Here is a 19,016-nt window from a genome sequence, read left to right on the forward strand (position 1 = left end):
CCCCAAAAGTAAACAGTTGTTAAGCTATTCCTTATAAAAAGAGGGTACTTTTAAGAGCCATTTGGAATGTAGGGGAAAAATTATGAATTTTTTTACTGTTACCATGGAAAATTTTCAAAATAGGGCTAAAAAATATGGAAAAATTTTATTTTGCAAATATCATGAAAATTTTAACTAGCCAAATGTTGACAACATTATTTTACAGTAACTATTTTTTCAAGAGGAAAATTTCCCCACATAGAAGCAGCCCATTTTGATGTAGGCTATGTTTCTTTGGACGAAAATGTGCGTAACACAAAATTTTGTAAGCAATATCACACATTTTTTTGGATATGGTTTTCATGTACAAAATTTGCTCTCTAGAGTCTACAGTCTCGGAGCCCGGACGGGTGTGGCTCTTCGGCATGAGTCTTGGGTTTGCTCTCTGGAGATGTGTGATCGAATCCCACCCGGGCTTACCCGATGTGCGTGGTTTACGGGCTATTGCGCGCATCCGTAGGGAATAGTCCTACTTCCAAAGGGAGTGGGACACCCTAACGTAAAAATTAAAAAAAAAAAAAAAAAAAAAGGTCTCTAGTCTTGGAAACTTGAAAGAAACGTAATACTTTGGCGGATTTCTTTATCAGTAATTTGGCTCTTACCTTTTTGACTTCTTTACCGTGAGGTGCACTTAAAGGAGATTTCAAAAACATGATCTAGACCGTTCACACGGTGGGCCCCATCATGGAAATGCCTCAGCTAACAAATCACACGATTCACACCCATAGAAAAAGAGCAATTGTCCACATTAAATCCTTTGGTGAGATGGTAATTTCGGGCATATATGATGAGGTCCACAAGTTAAATGGTTCTGGTCGTTCTAGAATCACGCAGGTCGGCCCAATTAAAGCGAGTCTGAGTAAGTCTCACACAGTTCCATCTCATACTATCATATGCTTTTTTTTTCTTTCAAATACGTTTTGCTGCTTTTTAGTTTAATCCGACAGAATTTCTTTTAACCAGTCATGAATTTCTAGCACTTTACTGTTTTCCCAGATGTTCTACATTGTAAAGAAATAATACTTCTCTTTCAAGGTTTAAAAAGCCATGTTTCATGCAGAGACCCAAATTCTCTAAATCTCTCCCTTTCTATTTTGTATTTGAAAATTTTCTCCAAAAGATCCATCATAGACAGGGATGGAAAGGTATACATATTTATGATTTACTTCTCTATTTCCTGTTTTTTTCAGGAATTTGGGTTCTGTTTTCTTGAAATTTGATCCAATAATGAGGAAGGAAGTGAAGAATTGAGCTGGGTTTTTGAAGTTGTACACATGAACAATGTAGCAAAGCTTTTCATTTGCACATATGTTGGTTTTTCTTCTTTACTGGGTATTTTAGAGTTCTTTTGTATAATTTGGGTTTTGTTTTCTGGTGTAAACCCACAAGGGGAAATGATGATTTTGTTGTACTAAGGTGGGTTTTCAACAAGAGCCATGAAAGAAGATCTTATGAAGCTTATTCTCTTTATAGTATACCTATCCTTCTCTTCATTGGTTTTGGGTGACACTGAACCTAATGATCTTGAAATACTGATGGCTTTTAAGAAAGGATTGGAGAATCCAGAGCTACTCAATTGGCCTTCTGATGGTACTGATCCATGTGGACCTCCTTGGTGGAAACATGTAGTTTGTGTTGGTACTAGGGTTTCTCAAATTCAAGTAGCAGGTATAGGTTTAAAGGGTCCTTTGCCACAGAACTTCAATCAGCTCACTGAGCTATCAAACATAGGGCTTCAGAAGAACCAATTCACTGGAAAATTGCCTTCTTTCAGTGGATTATCCAAATTAGTGTATGCTTTTTTGGGTAACAATCAGTTTGATACAATTCCCTCCGATTTTTTCGTCGGCCTCGACAGTTTACAGGTCTTGTCCTTAGATTACAATTCCTTAAACAAGACTACAGGGTGGTCTTTACCATCAGAATTAAAGAATTCAGCCCAGTTAATGAACCTTTCTTTGATCAGCTGTAACCTCGTCGGTCCTTTGCCCGATTTTTTAGGGGGAATGCCTTCTCTGACCGCCCTAAAATTGTCCTACAACCAACTTTCTGGGGGGATCCCTGAGAGCTATCGTGGGTCCGAATTGCAGGTTTTATGGCTTAATAACCAGGGGGGAAGCCAATTGTCTGGTTCACTTGACATTGTTGCGTCTATGCTATCGATGAAATATTTATGGTTACATGGAAACCAGTTCACAGGAACGATCCCTGAAGGTTTTTCTGACCTTTCTTCCTTGACAGAAATGTTGCTCAATGATAACCAACTTGTCGGTCCTATACCCGAGAGTTTAACAACTCTTCCACTCGAAAAGATACAATTGGATCATAACAAGTTAACAGGCACAATACCAAAGTTCAGTGGTAACTTTTCTGGCTCTGGTAATTCATTTTGTCAATCTGATCCTGAGATTCCATGCGCTCCTGAAGTTACTGCACTTTTAGATTTCCTTTCTGGTGTTAATTATCCGCTGAATCTTGCCTCTTCGTGGTCTGGTAATGACCCGTGTACATGGTTAGGAATATCTTGTAATGTTCAGAAGGTTTCTGTTGTAAATGTGCCTAAGGCTAGGCTGAACGGTACGCTTAGTCCTTCACTTGGGAAGTTGGATTCTTTGGTGAGTATTTCACTTGGGGGAAACAATCTATCTGGTCAGATCCCTACGAATTTGACTGACTTGAAATTTCTGAGATTGTTAGATTTAAGTCGGAACAATTTTGAGCGTCCAGTACCGACATTCAGCCCTAGTGTGAGGCTCCTTATCAATGGAAATCCTCTGTTGGACTCTCCAATTGTGCCATCACCAACACCGAATAACAGCCCACCAGAGAATTCACAATCCCCGTCTAGCAATAATTCTGCTCCAAACTCACAGCCCCGCTCTACTCCAAACTCGCAGCCCCATTCTACTCCTAACTCTCAGCCCCAATCTACTCCAAACTCTCAGCCCCAATCAGGTAGGAAGTCTAATTCATATAATTTGGAGGCAAAATCGAAAGGTTTCAAAAGATTACGGATAATAATTGAAGCAAGTGCTGGTTTGGTTATTTTGCTCCTTTGTGTACTTGGATCTGTATATTTCTTCTGTAGGAAGAAAAAGGGTGATTTACAAGCTCCAAATCCATTCACTGTTCATCCTAGAGATCCCTCTGATCCAGACACTATGGTTAAGATAGCCATTGCAGATAGTACCAATAGGAGCACGTCTATTCTAACTGCAAGTGGGTCTCAAAGCAGAAACACTAGCGGGACAAGTGAATCCCAACTGATGGAGATTGGGAATCTAGTCATATCAGTTCAGGTTCTTCGTAATGCGACCAAGAATTTTGCTCCGGAGAATGAACTTGGCCGGGGTGGTTTTGGTACAGTTTACATGGGTGAACTAGATGATGGGACATTGATAGCCGTTAAAAGGATGGAGGCTGCTGTGATTACTAGTAAAGGACTCGATGAGTTTCAGGCTGAGATTGCTGTTCTTTCTAAGGTCCGACACCGCCATTTGGTAACTCTGATGGGATACTCTATCCAAGGCAATGAAAGGCTTCTTGTCTATGAATATATGCCTCAAGGGGCTCTAAGCAAGCATCTTTTCCACTGGGAGAAACTCCAATTGGAGCCTTTATCTTGGAAGAGGAGGCTCAACATAGCATTGGATGTCGCTAGAGCAATGGAGTATCTTCATAGTTTGGCTCATAGGAGCTTCATCCATAGGGATCTCAAATCTTCAAATATCCTTCTCGGTGATAATTATCGAGCAAAAGTTTCTGATTTTGGATTAGTGAAACTTGCGCCTGATGGAAAGCATTCTGTCGCGACCAGACTTGCTGGGACTTTTGGATACTTAGCACCTGAATATGCAGGTAGGTAACTCTATTTTTCAGATCTGTTATTTCTATTGTGTGTGGATTAATATTCTTTTTGTTTGATTCAAACTAAGTACATAAGCATTTTTTTAGTTTACAGGGGAATTTGCAAAAGGTGATTGAATTCAATTTCTACCAAATTTGGTGGTTGTTTTTTTCTTGTTCTCTTTGTGTATGTGAAGTTCTGGCTTACATCCATTTTCTTGGTAAAGTATTACTTAATTGTTGTGTTATGGCTTGTTTCCAAAGCAGTTGGATGGTTTCAAAACCGTGTTGGGTTGAAACAACATGATGTGTTTTTTGAGTTTTAAATTTAAAAACGAAATATGTACTGTTTTTCTGTTCTAGAAAAAAGAGATATGGAAAGAGATTTGTGAGTCTCTTCTCTTTGGAAAAGGTAAAGAAGAAGCACACATGGTTGTTCGATTTTCTTCTTGCATAGAGAAGAAGGAAGAACGTGAGTTGGTTCTTGGTTTTCTCGGTTTTCTCTATTGTGGTTTCCTTTTGCCTTTTTTTTGTTTAGAGAAAGGGGTTTGAGAGAGAAGTGTATCCATGGAAGAGAATAAGAAGGGTTACGGGTGATGGGATTGACTGTTTTCTCTCTTGTGGTTTCCATTTGCAATAGAAAAAAAGTGGTTGTCTTTTCTTTCTTCTTCTTTTTTTTTTGGTTTAGAGAAAGGGGTTTGAGAGAGAAGTGTATCCATAGAAGAGAATAAGAAGGGATACTGGTTGATGGGATTGCGTTAATCCCTATTGTAGTCTTTTTTTTCTTTTTTTTCTTCTAATAGTGGAAGAAGTGACCTCACTTCTTCCACTATTAGAAGAAAAAAAAGATATAGGAGTGATCTCACCCGTGGATGTAGGCCATTGTGTCGAACCACGTAAATTTGTGTGTTCCTTGTGTGTTGCCTTCTTGTGATTTTTTGTGGTTGCTTTTATATTGCCTGTGATTGAGTTATTTGATCGGAGTTTTTGTCTGAAGGGCTTTTTCTGCACATTAATCATAGATTTGATGAGTAAAAGAGTATTATTGATCTATGGAATTATGGATCTGTCATCTGTATCTCAGGCTCAAGTAAACATTAGCAATTAGCTTCGGATGTAGAAAGCTTGCCTCTGGCTTTTCTTTAGAATGTTACTGATTAAGTTTTCAATATTGATCTTAGGACAGTAGTTGACTGTTATGCTAATCAAGCTGATGTTTCCAAGGCTCGTCAGACCCAATTGTATATTATTTGTGAAAGTTACGTAATCTTATACCTGATTTAGTATAATTAGTATTTGACCATCTGATCCAGATAGCTTATGTCAAATTTTCCATCGATTTTATTTGGGATTTAGCTGATTCTTATTATTCAAGATCTACTTATTATTTATTTATTTATTTTTATATATTTTTGAGTAATAAGGCCCTGTTTTGATTGCAGGAAATGTTTTTCCTAAGATTTTTTTTTCACAATCTACTGGCAAATGATAAATTTTAGGTATCTCATTACAAATAAAGTTCCTTGTAAATAAACAAGTTACTTCTTTTTTTCATGTGTAATCAAACAATGGAAAAGTATGAAATTTCAAAAAGTTATTCTTTTCCAAACTTTTCCAGAAACTCCAGCCATCCAAACAGGGCCTCAAGGGATGCTGCATGTCTCTTCGCTGGACAATAAAAATAAAAATTACAATCTATAATGCATTGTATTTTTGCTCATCTGATACTTTTTTATTTTCCTACTAACCCTCAGCAACTACCTTTATATATATATATATATATATATATATATATATATATATATATATATATATATATATAGAGAGAGAGAGAGAGAGAGAGAGAGAGAGAGAGAGAGAGAGAGAGAGAGAGAGAGAGAGAAAAGAGAAGGTACTCCCTGGAGTAGATAACTTATGTACTCCCTACCTTAAAATAACAGTTGGGGCCACATGGTTTGGATGATCCGAAGCATTCATTTGATGCGCCCTCACATAGATAGGGTGTGCCCAAAAAATCAGCTCGATAGGATCATCCTAACCCTATGAACTGTGGGGGCAAAAAATGGACAGATTTGTGCAGGTTTATACACGTCCATTTTGCCTCCACAGTTCATAGGGTTAGGATGATCCTATCGAGCTGATTTTTTGGGCACACCCTATCTATGTGAGGGCCCATCAAATGAATGCTTTGGATCACCCAAACCATGTGGCCCCAACTGTTATTTTAAGGTAGGGAGTACATAAGTTATCTACTCCAGGGAGTACCTTCTCTTTTCTCTCTCTCTCTCTCTCTCTCTATATATATATATATATATATATATATATATATATATATAGAAAATGTTGGTGAGCTTAAGCTCACCAAACTTATGGTGAGCTTAAGTGCCCAATCACATTGGGGCCTACTTTGTTAGGATGATCCATAGCATTCATTTGAAAGGCCCTTACATAGATGGGGTGTGTACCAAAAATCAGCTCCATAGGATCATCATAACCCATCCATTTGTGGAGGTCAAAATGGACAGACATTATTTGTCCACAAATCTGCCCATTTTTTGTCCTCCACAAATGGAGGGGGTTAGGATGATCCTATGGAGCTGATTTTTGGTACACACCCTATCTATGATAGGGCCTTGCAAATGAATGGTTTGGATCACCACAGAAAATGTGGGACCCATGTGATTGGGGCGCTTAAGCTCACCATAAGTTTGGTGAGCTTAAGCTCACCAACACTTTCCTCATATGTATATATCTCATATATATATATATATATATATATATATATATATATATATATATATATATATATATATATATATATTCCCAATCATCCTATTGATGCCAATTTGCATTCACCTATTAATCCAATTTCAGTTACTGGGAAAGTCACAACCAAAGCCGACGTCTTCAGCTTTGGGGTGGTGTTGATGGAGCTGGTTACTGGACTGGCCGCAATAGATGAGGATCGACCTGAGGAGAGTCGATATCTAGTTGAATGGTTCTGGCGCATCAAGTCAAGCAAGGAGACACTTTTGGCCACCATTGACCCATCTCTTGATGTAACAGATGAGAGTGAGACATTTGAGAGCATTTGTGTCATCGCCGAATTGGCTGGACATTGCACTGCGAGAGACCTCAACCAGCGACCTGAGATGGGCCATGCAGTGAATACATTGTCCCCAATGGTCGAGAAGTGGAAGCCCGCAAATGATGACCAAGAGGAGTATTTGGGTATTGATTGTAGCCAACCCCTGCACCAAATGGTTAAAAAGTGGCAAGCTGCCGATGGCCCTGAGTTGATCTCAATGAACCTTGATGATAGCAAGGGAAGCATTCCGGCCAGACCCACTGGGTTCGCTGAATCCTTCACATCTGCCGATGGCCGGTAAATAAGTTAGTTTACTCCCTTGATTGATTTCTTTTCATGTTTTATATTTAGCTCGTCAGTGTTCTTTCATATTCTTCTTAGTAGTGAGTGTAGATGGAGCGGGAGATTTCAGATGATTTGAGCTCCTAAATTCCTTATTGGTATTCGGTTTTTAGATTTTCATCTTCTCCATTGTGAAATTTGTTGTGTATTGATGTTGTGCAGACGAAGAGGTTTAAATAAAGTGCTTTATGGTATTTTCCATATTTACTCAAATAGATTCATTAAAGTCTTCTCAAATGCGTTGCTGTTAGGGATTTCAAGTAACTAGGGTTCTCACATTGCGTAGCAGATTATCGGTAGTTTTGCATTCTTCCCTATTGTCAAATGCATTGCTGTCAACATCTGTTTGCATTTGTAAGATCTCTTGGCTACTCCAGGAATCAATGGTACTAGTATTGAATCTGCAGAAACTATTTTCATTGTCTTCAGTTTCGAAGTTTTGCTTTTCTCAAAAATCACATATTAGTCTGTTGCTAGTTAACTCTGATCAAAGATCAGCTTGGGTTTAGGGTCTGAACCTAGATGGGTGTCTTATGCAGACACTTAGAATCTGTTATGGGCACCCAGGCACTTCTGTTTATCCTTAATCTAATCTAGACAACTGAATTGTTTAGAGATTATTGTGTCAAACCAGCCATTCCTAGTTAACTTGCATATATTGTAAGGTGGGTCTGTTGATTTCCATGTTAGATACTTTGTTTTGAAGAAGATTTTGATGATAGATATTGGAGTGTGAAACAACCAATTACTCCAAAAGCTTAAGCTGTTAGAGTTCGTGTTATTTAATCATTTATACCTCAACAACAAGGACTACTAGCAGTTTATGTTAGAGGCATTTGCATAAGGATCTTGTAATGTATCTGCCAGAGAAGGAGACAAATACATTGGTGATGGGCATACCATATCTAGTCATGGAGGCAGAGAGATAGATGTCTTAAAGGATGGTTTTCTCTTGTCATGTTTCTCAGTACTTTTGGATAGCCTATTGAAGACAAATATGTGTTTTTTTTATTGTGATTATTTATACAGAGGGTAGTAGACAAAGATTCTTCGTAACAGAATGATCAAAGTACAGAAGTGATCAATGATCAAAATATAGGAGTAATCCAGTGTGTAACATGTACACTGTATCACAGTGTAGAGAACGAAATTCAACAGTGAAGAGAAAGATCCCAGTGTATAATTTAAGATGGTGGGCCCCACCTGGTGCATGGGTTTGAATTGAGCTGGTGGGACCCACCCATAAAAAATCACCCAACCAACTTTCATTTTTTAAAGAACAGAACAAGTGGGTATACCTTGTTCTTACTCACGGCATAAAAGCAGATAGTGACAGAGATAATGCGGTTAACTTGTCCTCCAGCCATTGTTCGGATCAAAAGTTAAAATTGTCCTTATTCACGGATATGTATATCCCTAACGAAAAGCAGACGGATATGTATATCCTAACGAAAAGCAGAAAGCGAGCGAGATAATGCGGATAATTTGTCCACCACCCATTGTTGCTCACTCATGGGAAAGTGGGAAGAAGGTATGGAGAGTTAGAACTGTCCTTATTCACGGGGATATACCCTTGAAAAGCAGAAAGCGAGATGGGATTTCTTTAAAGCTATTAATTACTTCAAAATGTATAAATGTAACCTTATAAATGTATAAATGTAAATTTTCATTTACAATTACATATCTTATAGCTATTAAGTACTTCATAGATGGGATTTCTTTAAAGCTATTAAATATATATATCTTACCCTTTTAGGTTCTTGCACTATTCTAACCTCGTGAAGCTTTAGCTATAAAAGTGCATTTTTTTTTAGGTTTTTTCACCTCGCCCAAACTCAGCCTTTCACATTTTTTTGAAGGGCTAAGATTAAAATTCATGTTTTTAGTGAGATTAATCTCATCCCTACACCAAATGATGAAATGCTGAATTCCGGGGGGCGCACTCAAGTCACGATAGACACGAAACATTTTTTTTTTTTTTTTTGCATGAATTATGTCTACGAACGGTGCATATCATTTTCTTGTAGCTATAAAGAAATTTATACCTATAGGGGCTGTTTCGAAATGTGGATTTTAGAATCCTGGTTTTTGTTTGAAAGCGGTGAAAAATTCTGGATTTTATAGTCCATTATCTAGGATTTTAAGTAAGAAATCCAGGTTTTAGAAATATCTCCCCCATTCTCAGATTTCTAAAACCTAGAAACATGGGACGAAACTACTCTCTCGCTCGTCAAAAAGAGGGGCGAGAAATCCAAAAAAGACGGATGGTCTCCTTCTCTTGTTCCCCATCCAGGATTTTGAGGAAATCCAAGATTTTAAAATATTAATATCCAAACGGCTCCATAAGGTATATAATGGCTATAGAAAAAACTTTGTGTAAAATATCTATGCAACATGAGTTTCATAGAAATTTAAATTTTTAATAAATTTAATATAGACTATAGATTCATTTATATTTATATGGTTTTAAATAAACTTTGGGCCAGCCAAGTATTCCCATTATGTATAATATATAGTATATAAATTTTTAGAACTGAAAAAATGTTAGAGGAATTAGGTCAAGCAAGAGGTTGCTTAAAGTATTACACCCAAGGGATCTATTTTGGAATACCAAGTTTGTTGCCTCCAGCCCCTATATATAGAAATACACTAGGGTTTTAATAGGTTAATGAACTCTAGCCCAAGTAAGCCCACTACACCGGTCCATTATCTTATTGGGCTTATATTAGAACATAATATGGTTATATTATATACCAAACAAAAAAAACTGCAAGAAAAGCTGTTGGAGGAAAAAATGGTTTATTAATGAGTTTTGGAGCACTTGGCGCAATAGGGAAGGCATCATGGACCTCCTTAAAATAGGTATGTCTTCCAAGCACCTCTGATAACAATCTTCCAATGTCCTCAAACTCAATGTTGATGGTTGCTCCATTGGCAATTCTTTGTAAAACGAAAATTGGAGGTGTAATCGCCTCATCATTTTTGCGTTTCCAGGTCCGATTGGCTTAATCCATGGAGGCTAAAGTTTGGACTATCCACCTGGCATGAGCATATTTAGGGATTAGATGGAAGATATGGTGGAGATGAAAGGTGAATGTTCAATTATTTCTTGCGTTGATGGTAAGAGTGTTGGTCCTCGGAGATTTGCTAGGTTTTTGGATGAAATTTGTGCGATATGTGATGACAGATTTCTTTCATTTCTCCGTATTCCTAGGACCACTCGTGATCTTACGGTTCGTTCGCCAAATCATGGCCATGTGGGATTCCTTGTATGTCGTGTATTTGTAATCTTTCTCTCTTTTAATATAGTTATTTTTCTCTCTGTCTTTTTTTTTTTGTGTGAAATCTTCAAAAAAACGAGGTTGGGATTGTCCACTTTTATATGAATCGCTAAGTCAAATGTCTTCTATCAATCAAACTAGAGGGAAGCCGAGTAAAAGTATTTGCTAAAAACTTTGCTACTGTCTCTTGCTTAAGTGGAAATAAATGTAGCTTTCTCATTTGTTTGGTGCATTTCATCATAGCGTCCCATGCTCTTACAAGCCTAGACAACAAAATTCCCGTTCCCCTTTCAAGTCAAGGGGGAATGGTTTGGCAGGGCGCAATCACATTGCAATATAGTGAGGCACATCAAGTGGTGAGAGAAGGATAGCGCGGGTGGGAGAAGAAGAGAGATATGAGATGGCACCATGAGACGAGGGTGAGAAGTGACTAAAAATCAGGAAAAAGTAGATCCTATTTTGAGTAGAGTTTTTTGTTTCCTGATTTTTAGTCACTTCTCACCACTTGGTGACACTAGCTTCCGGATTTTTAGCCACTTCACCATCTCCACCCTTTTCTCACCACTTGGTGACACTAGTTTATCGTGAAAAAAATTCATGATAGCCAAATGTGCCCTTAGGATTGATTGATTGTCGTGATTTTTTAGCCATAGGAAGGAGATCCAAAGTGAAGCCTATAAAATGGATGGTCCGGATCAATAAAAGGTGGGACTCATTATTGTGTAGAGGTCACACCCTACTCAAGCATTCATCTAAACTCAATACCTTTAGGAACTTGGTCTCCAATCAATCCTGTTTGTATTCCCCCTCCCAACCTTCTTTGCACTCCACTACCACCCTATATGAACGAAAAACAAACTTATGAGAGCTCACAATGGGCATATTTTCCCGACTCAGTCAACTTAGGCAAATCAAAGCCTTGTTTTAAAGGATTCAATCATGTGGTATCAATTTCTTGTGGGGCCCATATGAAGATGATCCAAACCGTTAACTTGTTGGGCCCAAATGGAAATAGGCTGTGTCCTATGTGGATAGATTTTTGGAGCATGGCCTATTTAAGTTGGGGCCCAGCAACTGAAAGCTTTGGATGTGTATTCAGGATGGGATCAAAATCATTACTTGCCCCCTGTTGGACCCAAAAAAAAGGGAAATGATAAATGCGCCCCTTTTCATCTCTAGGGATACCCAGCAACAATGAATCAATGACTGCAGATGGGCCGATGTACTTCACGTCAGAAAGATTCAACGGATTTGATTGCCACGTAGACTATAGTTGAGTGTTCCAAGTGATGAAAAGGGGCGCATTTATCATTTCCCAAAAAAAATTCCTTCACTATTGATCTTAAAAGTAACTTTTTCTTTTGTAGCTGTTCTCTTTTTTAATTCGTTGGTAAACAAACCTTGACCACTATGTTGAAATTGATCTGGTTTAAGGGTAGGAAATATCTAGGGTGCAATTTGGGTTGAATCGGGTCGGGTTGAGCTTTTGCTAAAAGATGAATTAGAATCAACCTGAATCTGACCTGATTTTATGGTAAAAGCTCAATCCGAACCCCCCATATAAATGGAACCGAGTTGCATCCCATTATCCCAAGAAATATCAAAATGTATGCAAAAGCCTCCATTCAACACTAGAAGGCTAATATGGAGGTTTTATACGACATGTGCGCATTAAGTCCAGCGTTTTTCAGAAAGTACAGTGGGTTCCACTTCTTAGGATGATCCAAACCATTCGTTTGATGGGCCACCACATAAATAGGCTGTACCTGTAAATTATCCCCAAAGGGTGATCCTTCGATATGAAAAGAGACCGCACATTATAGAAATTCTACAGATCGGCGTGTCAGGACTCCTATAGAGATGATTTGTGGGGTACGGCCTATTTATGTGGTGGCTCATCAAATGAACGGTTTGGATCATCCTAAGAAGTGGGCCCCACTGTACTTTCTGAAAAATACTGGACTTCATGGAGCAAACATCATATAAAATCTCGTACTTTTGTTATGGACATACCAATTGAGCGCATAGATAGAGTTTCCATATCTTTGTTAAAATGAAGACTTTTTCTGTGATGGTAAGCTTTTGGAAACTGAATTAACCACTAGCTACCATTGAGTTTCACGCCTGAATTGGCCCTACTAGTTGGAGGTTAAGTAAGAAAAAGAATTAATAAGAGAAGAGTTCCTACTCTACAGAGTAGATAACTTATCTACTCTGTGGGCTTAAAATACAGTGGGGGTCATATTGTTTGGGTGATCGAAAGCATTCATTTGGTGGGCCCTCACATGGATAGGGTGTGCCCAAAAAATCAGGTCCATGGGATCATCCCAACCCTTCAATCATCCTATGGACCTGATTTTCGGGCACACCCTATCTATGTGAGGGCCCTTCAAATGAATGCTTTTGATCACCCAAACAATATTGTGGCCCCACTGTATTTTAACTCACCATAAACCCACCCATTTATTTGTCCTTTTCTTGATGTATTTTCATCCAGAATCTCAGGAGGGTTTATAATTCCATGAAGTGGTTAAAACACTTGTAAAGGAAACATTCCTTGTTTCAAATTGGGCTAAATTCCACCTCAAAGATATATTTATATTCTGATTTTGATTTACCAAATACCAACTTTGTAAATTTGAACCAAACACTCCGTTTTCGTTATAAGGCCTGTTTGGAATGCAGGGATTTTGTGGAAAAGTTTGGAAAGGAAAAATATTTCTAAAATTCCCCACTTTTTTCACACATACTAAAAGACAACTTAAAACAAGCCAGAGAGGTCTAAAATCTAGGGCGATGATTCCCATTGTAGGATTATGCGCCCCCCTTTTCATTTTTACATAATTACTTAAAACTATAGGGAAAAATTTCATTTTGGGTAAGGACTCTATTAGTCATTATCTTTGAGTTAGGGACGAATATTGGGAATTGATGTACCTTTTCAACTCTTACTTATCTACACTAAATAGAAAGAAAGCCCCTCCTTGTTAAAATAGATTTCTTACACCGACGACCCCTCATCCCCTAATTATGTGTCCACTACTAACTATGTTTACTTTTTAAAGACCATTTTATTCTACTGGGCTACTCCATTATTCTCCTATTCAATGGTGCACATGGTGGGGGCCCAAAGGAGATTATCAGGGATGATTCTGTCCCTTTCATAAACTAATTAACTATTTTGACATTCTTTATCAATTTAATAATCGTGTTAATTAGGAATCAAAGATAAATTCTTTTCACAGTTGTCTTTAGTATACCATACCTATGGTGGGGCCCATCCAGACCGGCCAATCAAAAGCCCATATTATGTTTTCATGGGACCATTCTCTAAGATCTCACTACTTGAATTGGATATTCCCAATCCTTCAATCTGCGGCCTACAAATGGACGGTTAAAATAAGAGAATCTGCAACATTTTATATCCTACAAATAATTAAAGATCAATTGGGTGGTTAATAGCCATCGAAAGTGTAATTTTTTCTCTCTATTGCCCGTTCGTGTTGGGTCCCATAATTTGAATGGTATTGATCAGCTCACATGTGTCACACATAAGGCAAACATGCTCAACTCCACCTATGTATATGGTTACTACTATGCCCTGTTCATTTCAGACTATGAGAACCGATTGTAAGTCCAAACCTATTATTAGACCCAAAATTACATTTAAATTTGAATCTAATAATAGGTTTAGGGCTGACAATCGGTTATCATAATCTGAAACGAACAGGGCCTTAGCAATGATGCAGATGAGTGTTCCTCCTGGGCTCCAAACTAGATGTGTCTGTGCACATCCCACTTTAAAATCTTGATGGGTTAACCTTCGGCTCACACAAGTTAACTTCGTTTTACCTTGACCGAGTTCTTGCCCGAAATGGTGTCTGGGTTTTGCCTTACTAAATGAACCAAAAATCCTTTGACTCGCCCCAATTGATGGAAAAACAGGCATTGACTTATCCAAGTTAATTCACTTATACATTGGGCGAGTCATGATTATTGTTATTAAGGGGAAGCACAACATTCAGTGGTCGATCTTTTACTATTGGCAAAAGATTGAGAGCTTATCAAAGGATGCGAATCCAATCATAACCCACTATTACAGAGAAGGAAACCAAATGGCTAACTTGCCAGCTAATTTTGCGTGCGCTACTAGGCACAACCGGATGTTTTATTCTCTGTATTAGCTTCCTAGCTAGGGAATCTAATTGAGCTGGTCTTAGTGATTCTTTGGGCATTGGTCGCTTTAGAGAAAACATGTTTTTTATTATTTGGGTTTGGAGGTATGGTGAGATGCCCCCTCTTGTATATTTTATTCTTATAAATAAAACTTAAGGTGACGGTCTAGACATATTCTGGGTTAAGAAAAAGGAGTTCTAATTGGAATCTTAGTTCTGAAACATTGGTGTGCTCAGTATGTGTGCCACTCAGGTGTAATTCTAAATCAAGGATCAATTACTGTTGCATGCTGGACAGTTGAAAAAATGACGAGAAAATGTTGAGTTTTGAAAAAACATTAAGAAATGCTACTTTATTAAAAAAAGACTTTTTAGGACGAAAATACCCCTCAACTTACTTTTATCTCTCTTCTTGGTTTTACCTTTTACTCTTTTACTTGCAGGTTTTACTCCGACGCATTTGTGTGAAACAGCCTTATTTTCGGCGATAGAAGCCTTCTTCTCCGGCGAAACAACGTCATTTCTTCGGCGAAACCTACTATTTTCTCCGGCAATACGTAACATGGTAAGCCTGAAATCTCATTCTCCCTCTCTCTCTATATTTCTATTTCTTTTTTCAAAACTCCATCTAACATCATCTCTCTCTCTCTCTCTCTCTCTCTCATTTTTTAGGGTATTGAAAGGTTTTTTTTACTTGAAATGCACAAAATTGGACCCATCAGCCTTCTGCCTAGTCAAATCTTTCTCAAAAAGGGTTTCGAGATCTCCCCCTCTTTTTTTCAATGCAAAAACAGGTACTCGAAGCGAAAACAGGATATTCGAAGCCAAAATTTACTTGGTCGAAGCCAAAAATCACTTGGTCGAAGTGAAAAATGTGTTTCCTGTAACATTTGCCGTTGTGTTTTTCACTTCGGTTAAATTTTTTTAGGCTTCGAATAACTGGTTTTTTGCTTCGACTAACATGTTTTTTGCTGCGACTAAAACTTTTGAATTCCAGTAACATTTGGAACTTTTTTGTTGGCTTCGACTATCACGTTTTGGGCTTCGACAAACTTCTTTTTTTCGCTTTGACTAACACGTTTTGGCTTCGACTAAATTTTTTTTATCTTTGACTTCTTTTTTTGGCTTCAACTAACTTTTTATTTGCTTCAAGTAACTTTTTTTGCCTTTGAGTAATTTGTTTTTTGGCTTAAGGAAATTTTTTTCTGCCTTTCACTATAATTTTTTTTGGCTTCGACTATCATTTTTGGCTTTGAGTAACTTTTTTTTGGCTTCAACTAGTATTTTTTGGGCTTCAACTATCATTTCTGCCTTCAAATAACCTATTGATTTTCTGGCTTTCAGCTATCGATTTTGGATCCGAGTTACATTTTTTTAGCTTCAAGTAACCTCTTTTTTGGCCAAACAGTATAAGAGGTGGGTTTCTCCCCAAACCCACATAATCGAAAGCCACAAATACACTGATATTAATTTCCTTTTGTAGAAGCAAAAGGACCTCAGCATGAGAAACCTAATAAAAGAAAGTGCCAAATGTCTATATGAATGAGAAGATTATAAACCCTAAAGACTTACAAAGATAATAAGATTTTGGATATTTGGAGGAGGAAAAAGAAAATGAGAAAGGGGCATCTCTAGAGAACTCTTTCTACCCTCTCAAGACAAATGGGCATATGCCGGAGAAATGACGATGTTTCGCCGGAGAAATGACGATGTTTCGCCGGAGAAGAAGGCTTCTATCGCCGGAAAATGAGGTCGTTTCACACAAATGCGTCGGAGTAAAACCTGCAAGTAAAAGAGTAAAAGGTAAAACCAAGAAGAGAAAGATAAAAGTAAGTTGAGGGGTATTTTCGTCCTAAAAAATCTTTTTTTAATAAAGTAGCATTTCTTAGTGTTTTTTCAAAACTCAACATTTTCTCGTCATTTTTTCAACTCTCCAGCATGTAACAGTAATTGATCCCTAAATCAATATTCGATCGCCCAAGGGAGAAAAGCATTCGACACAGACAAAAGATCGGATATACTCATGATGGTCGAGCAAAGGTTTGCAATAGGTCCAATCGATGTCATCGTTGGCTTTTTACCAAGCCATGGAGGTATCCAAAGACCCTGAAAATGACACCAAAGGGACCCACTGTACATCCCTTAGCAACCATAGCTAATGACATAAATAATCACTTTTCTCTTTTCATGAATCCACAAATCTACTTTTCATCTTTCAACATATTTTATTTACAAACATTACTATATCAAATCACCTCTTCCAAGCCATAAACACACCCTCCATGCCCAAAAAACCATGATCATTTCTTCAGGCCAAAAGCCAGAAATCCTTATGACGCTTGGTGGTAATTAAATAACCCCCAACCTTCCTGCTCTTCCTTCTCACTGCAAGCGCCATACAATCCGCGTTCTGAATGCAGTACTCGACGACCCCTCCGCCGATCCTGTTACCGGCCCACGTCATCAGTAACCGCCATGTCATCGACCGCTTCCTCTGCCCTAGGACAAGTAGTGACACCCCTTGTTTCCTTGCCTCTTCTACTATGGTGGGCCCTTTCTCCTTTCCTTCCACAATTGAAACCTCAACTTGTACCTACGAAACTCTAAAGGCATCAACAATATGTAGAAAACTGAGAAATACCTTCTCAAATAGAATAAACATAAAAAAAATACAAGACACACAATCAGGCAACACAATAAGACAAGATTTAAGTGGTTCTACAGTGTGCCTACGTCCACCTGAGAAGAGTTTCATTACGTTAGTTTGGGGTATCAAAACAATCCTTCTCGGCCAAAAAAACTCAGAGAAAACCTCACAACCCGAATTTAAAAAAAAAAAAAAAAAACTCACAACCCGTAATCATATTACGTGGCTTATATATCAATGCCACTACATCAAAAAATTATTGAAATATCATTTAGCGCATAAACAAAATTAAAATTTTCTTCTGGAGTGCTACCCGTGAACCCCAGTGACCCACGTGTGGATCACTGCACACATTAGTATGTTGGATGCTGGATAATGCCGGAATACAAGACATTTGCACCACAGACAACTCTTGAAGATGAGTTTAATTAAATTGAGCCCATTAACTTTGGTTGTAAAAATATGGTTAAGGACCCTTGATCTGGCATATATACCGACCTTACATAGTAAAAATGGAAAGGGTAGTTTTGTCATACTAGAGGCATTTTCATAAAATTTTACAATTAGGGTCTGATTATACATGCATAAATTACTTCCCCATCCCAACAAATAGTAAGAAATGGAATTTTGTGTCGTGGACCAATGCTTTAATTTCATGTCTATCTAACAGTTGTAACCACGAAAGACGAAGAAAAAGAAGAAGACCTTTAATCCTTTACACTAGATTTCCTCACTCTGTTTAGGTAACTTACCTCAGGTTTTCTCACATGACAAGTATTCTTCATAGTATAAAGAAGTTCATAGCCCCTTGGATTAATCTCCCTCTCTTGCTCTTCACCTGGAATCAGCGCAACAATCTTATTATATCAATATATATTAGTCTATACATTTATATCTATGAGTTGGAAAAAAAACACAGTAACATCTCACCTTGTTTAGAAGGCTTGGTGACATAGAGAAGAATTACAACATCTTGGTTTTGAACAGTGTAAGACAGTGCCCATTGTAAGGCACCCTTAGCTTCCGGGCTCGAATCGACCACGATCATGATCCGTCTACCAACTACGGACCCTGTTTTAGCCCCATTGCCCGGACTATTTTTTTCAGTACTGTCCAAGAATTGGTCGACTCGATCGGAGATGGGTCTCGATTCAACTGGTGGAGACCGGACTCGAATCCGGGACGTGACCCGATTCAAGCAGAAGTTGGACAGTCTGGGGCTGGTTCTGCCCATCTATCTCTATCTCTATAGTCTAAGGAGAATGAAACATCTATCTCTAGGGTCTATGGAGAATGAAACCAGCTTTAAAGAAAGAGAGTATGGAAGAGAAGAAAAAAGGAAAAGGAAAAGAAGAAAGACAACTGGGCCTTGCCTGTTGTTAGCCCAACTTCTTGGGCCTGTCCCACTCGTCGCTATCTAAACTTTTCTTTAGTGAAATGATATATTAGCCCCTTTTTCTTACTTGGGGCACCCGCTCGTAGGGTAAAAGATAGTTATAAATACACTAGATGGGGCTCTTACAGGGAAGAAAAAGGGGGCAAATATATCACTTCCCTTTCTTTATCTTTTGTCCTTTTGTGATTATGTGTGGTGTGCA

General features: G+C 38.1%; 2 protein-coding genes across 3 annotated transcripts; one reads left to right on the forward strand and one right to left on the reverse strand.

Moving 5' to 3' along the window:
- The first annotated feature begins 988 nt into the window (after nucleotides 1–988).
- On the forward strand, nucleotides 989–7,528 carry LOC143877465 (receptor protein kinase TMK1-like). Its single transcript, XM_077379508.1, has 2 exons — nucleotides 989–3,897; nucleotides 6,760–7,528. The coding sequence occupies exons 1-2, from the start codon at nucleotides 1,476–1,478 to the stop codon at nucleotides 7,272–7,274; spliced, it is 2,937 nt and encodes a 978-aa protein (XP_077235623.1). The 5' UTR covers nucleotides 989–1,475; the 3' UTR covers nucleotides 7,275–7,528.
- An 8,757-nt stretch (nucleotides 7,529–16,285) lies between these two features.
- Nucleotides 16,286–18,769, reverse strand: MRH6 (Adenine nucleotide alpha hydrolases-like superfamily protein). Of its 2 annotated transcripts, XR_013250431.1 has the most exons (4): nucleotides 18,349–18,769; nucleotides 18,171–18,256; nucleotides 17,027–17,364; nucleotides 16,286–16,553 (listed from the first exon to the last, which is right to left on the reverse strand). XR_013250431.1 is itself a non-coding variant. In XM_077378311.1 (3 exons), exons 1-3 carry the CDS (start codon nucleotides 18,650–18,652, stop codon nucleotides 17,080–17,082), a joined length of 675 nt encoding a protein of 224 aa, XP_077234426.1. In that variant the 5' UTR covers nucleotides 18,653–18,769; the 3' UTR covers nucleotides 16,914–17,079. The 2 variants fall into 2 exon arrangements, 1 of the variants encoding a protein (XP_077234426.1); XM_077378311.1 differs by lacking the exon at nucleotides 16,286–16,553 and having other exon boundaries at nucleotides 16,914–17,364.
- Between the last annotated feature and the right edge of the window lie 247 nt (nucleotides 18,770–19,016).

This window comes from Tasmannia lanceolata, unplaced genomic scaffold (genome assembly GCF_043159265.1).
Source record: "Tasmannia lanceolata isolate RefF3 unplaced genomic scaffold, GAP_Taslan_0.1 ptg000005l, whole genome shotgun sequence".
In the NCBI taxonomy this organism is placed as follows: Eukaryota; Viridiplantae; Streptophyta; class Magnoliopsida; order Canellales; family Winteraceae; genus Tasmannia; species Tasmannia lanceolata.